Genomic DNA, 9,335 nt, shown 5'->3' on the forward strand with positions numbered 1-9,335 from the left:
TGTACTGAACGAATTTGAGCCAGATGATGTGTTTTTAATTGATTTGCTTTACTGCTGATGGTTTTCTCTTGTGAAGCCAAAGCCATGCCATCGGAGCCAAATTAATTTTCCACTGCTCGTTCACGTAATGAGTCAGTAGCAGGACTTAAAATGTGCCCAGAACAGTCTATTGGTTAAGAGATAAAAATCAGATCACAGCAGTAATTATTTTTCTTATCGGCACAATGCAAGTCAGTCTAGCTCAGGCAAACGCAGCTGACCAAATGTTCTGATAAGAAAACAATAGTTGACAACAAATATTGCCTATTTTGTAACTGCTTACTTCAGCTATTATTTGAATTGTTTAATTTAACAGGCATATCTGCACATATTCTCAGTACCTAACTGTACTTGGTTTCAAATTTGTAATTTGAAACCAAATTACAAATTTGATGGCTCCTCCATGAGAACTTATATATATGAATATTTTATTTTTTTCTCATTCAATTGCATTTTTCCTCTCTTGACCCATAAACGACTAACGGTTTGTGCCAACAAATTAACAATCATTCTAAAGATTTTCTCAGAACTTTATATAACAATTATACTTCCTTTATGTCCCATGTGAACATGAATTTTACCAATAAACAACTTTGTCTCTGTTTTTTTTTTTTAAATTGCATGGTTTGAGTAGCTCGGATTGTGATCCGACATCTTTGCCACGTTGCTTAGTCTTACTCCTAGGTTTGAAATTAACTTGATCAAATTAGAATTAAAGCTCATCAGTCACTGAGTGAGCTTGTTGGGAAACAAGCAAAATTAATTCATCAGAATTAAGATGAAATGAGCAGACACTAGCATCTCACTCTTCCAGCAGATTTAAACAAATCATGGACAAAACATTCATATTTCTGAAAACAGCACTCCGTGTTGCTGACTAAAACCAGTCCAACCTCAGTTTTTGCATATTTTCTAACTCAGTGGGGCACTCACTCACTCACTCAGCAGGAGCACAGATGTGACTTCCGTTTCAGTAGCACGCATCTGGATGTAGAACTACTAATTTTCAACATCTGGTTCTGTGTTTTCCACCATCAGTTGTTTAAATTGTGTGCAACGGATCACAATTGTTATGAGCTGGTTTTTTCTTGTTTTCTTTTTTTTTTTTTTCTAAACCTACAAAGACACCGCACCCGTACTTTTAGCTCAGGACACAAACTGCAACAACGCAGCACAGACTGATCGTAGGATGTCTGCATTAAACACGTTTAATCTAACTGCACAGTTCTGTCTGGAAGGCTCACATTGCATCAGATGTTCGGTGCACACCGAGTTGTTGTTTTTTTTGGCACGTTTACAGAAGCCGCGGGGAGAGAGGGGGCTCTGTACAGAGCAGCTTAATGAAACGTGCAGCCAAACGAACCCGCTGCAAACTAGACAGTCAGTTTTATGACGTGGACAGAAAAACACTGTGAGACTTCTGCAAAAAAATATGCAGTAAGCACCGCAAAAGAAAAGAAAATGCAACATAAAGTAGAGACGAAACAGAGTTCAAGGAAATGAAGTTTTTAATTTGAACAAAGACTTAAAACATCACCATTCTGAAAAATGGTGCCATAAAAGGCTGGTCTTGCATTTGCTTGACTTTAACATCTTAAGACAAATGTATATTAGCAAATTGTTTATTTTTCAAGCCAATCAAGTCATAGTACATGTGAATGGATTGGAGCTTTAAGTAGCAGCAGTATTTTTTTTTTAGTCTGTCCTGAATGAACAAATCCCTTCATACATGACATTGGCAGTTTTGGTTTGTCACTTTATTGCATCTTGTGAAGTGGTCAAGCTCTCTAGCGGCCCCCTGCTGGTCTCAATAACCGAAACAGCAGCTTCGTTCGCTTATTCTTTTGGTCGACTCTGTATAAATAATGTTAAGGAAGAGTCTTTCCAAGCTTAGCTCCTTATACTGTAAAGTATGTCACGTTTATGGTGTGCAACCGCTTTTGTTCTTTCCTTAATAGAAACAACAAATCTCTAAGCTTGCTCCAAACGCATCAGCATTCAGATGCTTTATTACCCAGCTTCCACTTGTACCTTAGCATGAAAGAGAAGCTGCGCTTGCACCGTCCCGGCCCTGTAGACGGAAGTTCATTTAGGCTGTTCTCTCACAAACGTCAGCGTCTCTCATTAACTTCGCAGCCAGCGAAGCCACGATGTTTTTTAATTAGTGCGTGCCAAAAGCATGTTTGCCTTTTCTAAAAGGAAGTGGCTAGAAGATGCTGAGGGAAAGGGTAGGGGAGCTGAACTGTGAAGTATTAACACAGTCGGAACGCTAATTAAAATGCAGCTTAATGAGACTGCTGCTAACGGCGTTACAGTATCTCTCCGCATTCATAAACTGCTGAATATACAGACACTTTTCTTGTTGCTCTAAATTAGTTTGTCTTTGTCAAATGCGCCAGGATTTGAGGTGCCAAGACGTGAGAATGTTGTACGAAACGCATCGCGGAGGCTCGATAACAAACACTAATACGGCTCGCTTTCCCTCAAACACATCACTCACGTTTAGTGGCTGCTCAAAAAAAAAATAAGGGAGTGGCAGATTCATGTTTTATATTTACAGATTGGAAAGTAGATCAACAGTGAAAGAGACATGATGGTCGTTCCACAGGCCAAACAGCAACCTCTGCAAAAGGACGTCATCGGGACAGCAAACATCTTTTGAAATCAGAGCGTTTCATGCATCATCTCGCCGTAATTTATTCCCTTTGCTCTCGTGTGTCTTTAACTCAGGCTTTTCCATCCGACTGAATCAAATCAAATGCACTGCAGCTCGCATTTCAGCTGTCAGGAAATTCTGTAGAGGAACGCCAACACCTCTTTGGCTGCTCAAATATTTACTTTTGTTTGAAGTGCGGGAGAGACAAGAGGGATAAGGCAGAAAGAAAGTGGAGCAGAGGTTGGCTGAACAGGTGCGAGTGAGTGACTGTCAGAATGAGCTGCCGACTAAATAGAGCTACTTTTCTTTGGAGGGGAATAAAAAACTGAATAAATGAAATCTGAGCCAAGTCTGCAACTGACAGGTCAGAAAGTTAGATTTTAAAAATATACTTTCATAAAAGTAGAAACACAACATACTAAAAAGTCAGACTGAGGCTTAATTTTTGTGATTGCTTTTTTTTTCTTTTTTTCTCTAATGTCATGCTGCTAAGTCTTCCAAAAAGGACAGGGTAACGTTTTTCACTGAATTGCATCACCTCTTCTGTCAAAAATGCCACTGCATTTCTGGAAATATGGGTTTAAAATACCTCTCATGTTGAATCGTTGTTACTTCATACAATTTTCAACGCCCAACTTGGAAAAAAAAAAAGAGCAAATAAACTGGTACTAACACATTCATACATTGCTTTGGAGCTGCTTTGCTTTGTAGATCTGAGCAATCCTGCACAACAATTATAACCTGTGCACAAATGATCAACCTACATTCCTTCTTTTCATCTTCATATATTCGGAGAATATATCAGCCCTATCCTAATTCTAACCTCCAACTGAACTCATGCACTGTGTGCCGTTTTATTTTTGTCTTGCGTCTTTATAACTGTTCAACGCTTTGCATGAAAACAGTCTATTAACAAAATCGTTACTATAAAGTTTTTATTAAATGCTGTCAGGATCTTGAGTTAGTTTTAGTTTTTTTCTGTGTTCCTTAGTCCTTTTCTTTGATTAGATCAGCCGATTTTCTGTTTTGCTTACTTTTAGTTCAGTCCTGCTTAGTGTTTCTAGTTATGTTTGTTTCTCGTCTCTAGTTATTCCTTGCAGACTCATTAAAAATCACAATGGAAAAAAAAATGGGTTTCAGTATTGCCTCTTGGTTTTTTTTTTTTAAGGAACAAACTTGAATTTTAAAAATGAAACTTTTAGATCCTACTGGCAAACTACACCGCTTTGTTTTTAAAGGTAGATGTGCAGTGCAGTGTTTCCCAACCCTGGCCCTTTTACTGAGCTGCAACCGTCTGACTCAGATGTGTGAAAGCAGAAAAACATCTAAAACATGCAGGGCGGTGTACCTTGTAGACCAGGGTTGGGGAAAAACATTGTTGGAGTATAAATAACAGTGTGGATATGCTATGGGGAAAAGTGTAACGGAGTAAAATAAGTCAAACCTGTTGAGCCGATGACACCAGCTGCAGTTGAAGTTAATATGAGAGGAGATGCAGGTACTACAGCTGGTGAACTGGAGACAGGCTGCAAAAGAGAAGAGTCAACACATATAGACTGTTTTTGCAATCCTTCTATAACAGATGATGATGAGAAATTAACTACTAATACAATGTAAATATCCTTCTTACTGGGTAAAGGCATGATTTCCACAGCCGAAGAGTTGGTGATCCTCGTCTTCGTAAGCTCCACGCGGTGGTACTCATAAATCGTCCTCCGTCTTACGTCTAGTTTCAGAAGACAAAGACAGTTTGAGATTCTGAAGACAAAAAGGAAATCTTGAACCCTGCGACAAAAAACAATGGGGACAAAAGGTCTCCTAAAGTGGAAATAGAGCTGCTGGGAGAATCGGGTCACAATGGATGCTGCTACAGCACTTCTCTGCTTTTCTTTGTGCCCAAAGTGTCAGGCTATGACTTGGCAAATGGACCAGGGCAATTTTCTCTGGGACCTGATATCATCAGTCTGACCCAGTCGGTTGTAACAGCAAGACATCTGATGGGGTAAGATGGAGCACATGATTAAAGACAACCACACACCGAACCCTAGCTGGTCTAGAAAAACCCATTGGTTTTTGCTTGCCAGGCGAACTCGAAACCATCAGATGAAACTGTGGAACAGAGTACTGTAGGGAAGCACATCCCATACAAGCTGCAAATAAACACATGGATTTTTCTGTGCACCAGAGATTAATCCACATTAGTGTAATATATCACTTAGATGTACATTTATCATTTCTGGAAGACATAATTGATTATTTATTGAGATGCAGAGGGAAACTCAATACAACTAAGTCTAGTTAGTTGCAACTCTATAGGCATTTCATCCACTTTATAAAGTCAGAAATTACTTGATATCAGGGTGCTTTTTGGATTAATAAAATATTCGATTTAGATAATTTATACATCTGGATAATTAGGAGAAAAAAAGGTTGGCATTTTCAGACTTTATTCTCCATTCATCGTATAAAATTTTGTTTCTTTATTCATTCATTTTAACCTTCTCTCCTTCCTTCAACAAGGACAATTTAGGTTGGATGTTACAGTGGCCCTCCCATCTATTTCTGGTTTGGTGTGCATTGAACTATTCATGTAGTTTTCGGTGGAATGTAACTCCAAATTATATGTGGAAAAGTTGCCTATTTGTGAACGTTTTGGTAGAACAGATCTCAAGTGTCCAAACCTGACTGTTTCCAGTCTCCACTGAGCCTGTAGTCCTTAAATCAACTGGCAGCTTCGAGCTAGTAAACTAACCTTCCCCAGGCTCCGTCTTCGCCATTAGGCGAATCTTCTTTGCTAGAAGAATATCTTCTAGCAAAGATAATCTCTTTGCTAGAAGCAAGAGGAAGTCAGACAGTGCGACATCAATAGTATCGAGTCGAGTGCGGATTGATGCATCCATATCTTTCATCCGGGAACCTCAGAAAAAATCAGCTCCATATAGTATTTTGGTTGGTTAGCTCTGATGTGCTAGCATTAGCTTCGGCCTGACTGGGATCCATCGGAAGGATTTTCTTCTTGGTGGAAGAACCCGCCGGGGAAAAAATTAGGAAATCTTTTTCACGATGTGGTCTAGGCATCCCCGAAGTGTTTCAAAGTCGACAAAGACGTATTTAACTGGAGGAAGTTATGAAAACATTTTAAGTCTGGAGCGGAAAACAGCCTCAAGCCTCCATCTGGGGAGAGAGGTCAGTTTCTATTAGATATTTAGAACAGTCTCACTTTCAACTTGTGCTTAAAGTGCACATGTTAAACTACACACCAGTTTTTAAATTGTGTTTATAGACAAAGTAAAACCGGAGTTATGCTTAAATATCTAAACCATATTTTTCTGAATGTCAGAGAAATGCTAAACGGGCTTTTCTGGGAATGTAACAGGAAATGAGCTTCCAAACGTAAAATATGGAACGCAACATTAGATTCCTTTGTTATTGGAAATCTCACATCTTCAACAAATAATTATGGTCTGTATTTTGTTGCTAAGAAACAAAGTAAAGTTGTTCAAGTTATGTTGAAAGAGAACCAGAACGGCGTAGCGGCAAAAGCAGTGAGATCGCAAAATTGATGCAAAGTTTGGATACCAGAGCGATCGGTGGCATCCCCTTGGTGATTTGTTTTCAGCTTAGTGGTTTCTGTTCTGTAAAGGATTATGTGAAGAATGAACAGCAGCAGCAGGCAGCTCTGCTTTGAGCCGGAAGACAAAAAGGAGTCTGCGGGTTTCATTTTTCGCATTTACGGCTCATTCAGTGAATGTTTTGTAACCAGGAAATGCTTGAATGTAATATGACATCCATTTTATTCAATTTCCTCAAATGTACCACATTTCTAAAACACCCAATGAAAAGGTGTTGTCGGTATGTTGTTGGCAGTGGTGGAGAAAGTACTCAAAAAAATGTACTTAAGTAAAAGTACAAATACACAGACAAAAATGTACTCAAGTAAAAGTAAAAGTACCACATTAACATTTTACTTAAGTAAAAGTAAAAAAGTACTGGCTTTTAAAAATACTTAAGTATTAAAAGTAAAAGTACTTGCTGAATGCATTACCTAATTGCTAATATCATTAAGTGAACCAATTGTATTTAATTTTAATACATTAGAAATGTGCCATTTTAATAATGCCACAGATAAAGCATGTTTTTATTGTGTTTACTCTCTGTAACATAGTTTAGACTTAGATATGATTCTATGCATCATAATTTCAGGAATGTAAACATCTCCTGTCCTAACAGCATCAACTTCACTTTTTTTGCCACACATTTATTTTGAAAGAAATCCAACTGGCAGAGGAGGACATGGAACCAAGGAGCCACGTAGCAGAGTTGTAGTCAAGGCCACTCAACCCAAGACCAAATCAAAACCAGCACCCCATGCTACATGACAATAAAATTAAGTGAACCTATCAAAATTGCTTCTCAAATTGATCTGAAAGATCCACATCCCCATAAAAACACCTAGATATGAAATACTTAGAACTGAAATAAATTTAACCAGTATGAATTCAAACTCTTGTTCATTCTGTTTTGCTTTCATCTCTGTGCCACAATACACAGAGGTCTCCTGCCATCCCTAAAAAAATAATGCCCTGGGCGGTTGCCCATAYTGCCMATGTCAGAAATAATAATTGYCTGCACCATTAAACATAGCAATTAACAACGCTCAACTATGAACACTGTCATAGTTGACGGGTCTCCTTCAGAAGGAGCACCGTGACTGTTCTCACCCTCCCTCCTGCTGCAACGTCTTCCACCATGACAGGTGACGAAGAGCAATGAGCATGCTCTGCCTTCTTACATTCTTGTTTTATTTATTCACCAATTAAATATAAAGATATTTTAATGAAATAAAATAGCTACTGCAGTGTACGCAGAGGATTACAAGAACAAAGAACGGCTCTCAGTGAGGCTTCAGTCCTATAKGACTTAGTCAAGATCCATCCAGAAGAATCGGATCGTTCCTGAATGTCATATAGCAGACTTTGGTCACAGCGTTGTCCCATATATGCGACACCTCAGTTAACACCTCCACACAGTAATTCAGCGCATGAGTGACAACTTTTTTTTATGCAGATGCAACATGTGTTTCAGTCAAAACAGCTAGCTTTGCTAGCATCACGTCCACAGATCTTACCTTTCTTTAAGCTTTCCTTCCAAGTGATGTTAAAAATTGGACGAAGTCCCCACCATCTGTGAAAGCGAAGCGCTGCTGATTTTACATGTCGCCATATCGTATAATTTATGCAACGCTATTATATTACTGACGCTCAGAGGAAACCACTGCGCATGTCTTGGAGCTCCGCGTGCGAGTAAAGGTGGAGCCGATGGGTGACACGTTATTGCTTGGATTTTACGGCGCCACCTTAAGTCCCTGAACTTCAAATTTTAACGGAAAAAACACCACAATGAAACTTGGATGTAACGAGTAACGCGACACTTTTGTAGAATTGTATCTGTACCTGTATCTGTACACTAAGTACAGATACTTACTGTAAAATGTAGTGGAGTAAAAGTAGAAAGTATCCATTATTAAATCTACTTAAGTAAAGTACAGATACACGAAACATTTACTTAAGTACAGTAACGACGTACTTGTATTTCGTTACTTCCCACCACTTGTTGTTGGGGAGAGAGGAGACTTGTGGTGCGAGATGCTCTGGAGAGTTTTGGAGACGGGAAGAAACCAGAGAGCAGTGAGGCTTTGGATTTTACTAGGAGTGTTTCGGATGAGTTTTTTAGACGACAAGTGTGTTAGTTGGAATTTGTAGATGTGTGTGCAGTGTTTGTAGCAGTTTTGTTGGTCTGTGTGTCAAAATAAGCCATCGCTACATGGCTGCAGAGCCAGCTCTGATGCACGGAAGAGNATGTGTGTGCAGTGTTTGTAGCAGTTTTGTTGGTCTGTGTGTCAAAATAAGCCATCGCTACATGGCTGCAGAGCCAGCTCTGATGCACGGAAGAGGAGCAGACAGCCCTCACCCCTCTATACGAGTAAAATGGTCCCACAAGGCATCAAATACAGAACACACACCCACACACAACAGGCTTCTAGTGGCTTTGATGTACCAGTGATGTCACTCATGCTCTATGACATCACWAATGACTCCCTTTAATGCTAACTCATTTGCTGTGCATGTCAGAAGAAGAACACTGCAGACGAGATGGACAGAACACGAGAGCAAGAAAACCAGGAGCTAAAACAGACCGTCGAAGCCCTCCGGCGAAAGGTYGAGAGCTTAAACTCTCGCCCTTGCAGGCCAAGTCGCCTGCAAGCACGATATAACCTCCTGGAGAGCAATTACAGCGCTATCCAGGAGCAGGTGGCATCGGTTTCTGCAAGGCTGGATCAGAGAGACAGAGAATGTCAGGATCACCGGATGGAGCTACAAACCTCAGAGGAGAAGATAGACCATCAGGCTAGAGAGCTGGACGATCTTTGGGGACAGCTCTATGATCTGCGCGGCCAGCAGCGGACCAATAARAAAAGAATCAAGATCCTGACAAAGCAGACAGCAGAGGCGATGGACGAAGTTGTTCTCCTTCAACAAGGGCAGGCAGAAGAGAAGAAGCAGAAGCCAGCATCAGTTGTGAGAGAAGCCGCTGCATGGACAGGCACAGTTTTAAAGACCATGTACCAGTCGGGAACTTT

General features: G+C 39.9%; 1 protein-coding gene across 1 annotated transcript in view; it reads right to left on the reverse strand.

The window, feature by feature from the left end:
- Positions 1-9,335, reverse strand: part of plxdc2b (plexin domain containing 2b) — a 94,875-nt gene that overhangs the window by 13,244 nt on the left and 72,296 nt on the right. Inside the window, exons 5-6 of the mRNA XM_017301779.1 lie at positions 4,326-4,421; positions 4,140-4,221 (exon numbers count right to left, since the gene is read on the reverse strand). Of these exons, the coding sequence (XP_017157268.1) occupies positions 4,140-4,221; positions 4,326-4,421 (178 nt within the window). The remainder of the gene's footprint in view (positions 1-4,139; positions 4,222-4,325; positions 4,422-9,335) is intronic.

Source organism: Poecilia reticulata, linkage group LG20 (assembly GCF_000633615.1).
Source record: "Poecilia reticulata strain Guanapo linkage group LG20, Guppy_female_1.0+MT, whole genome shotgun sequence".
Classification (NCBI taxonomy): Eukaryota; Metazoa; Chordata; class Actinopteri; order Cyprinodontiformes; family Poeciliidae; genus Poecilia; species Poecilia reticulata.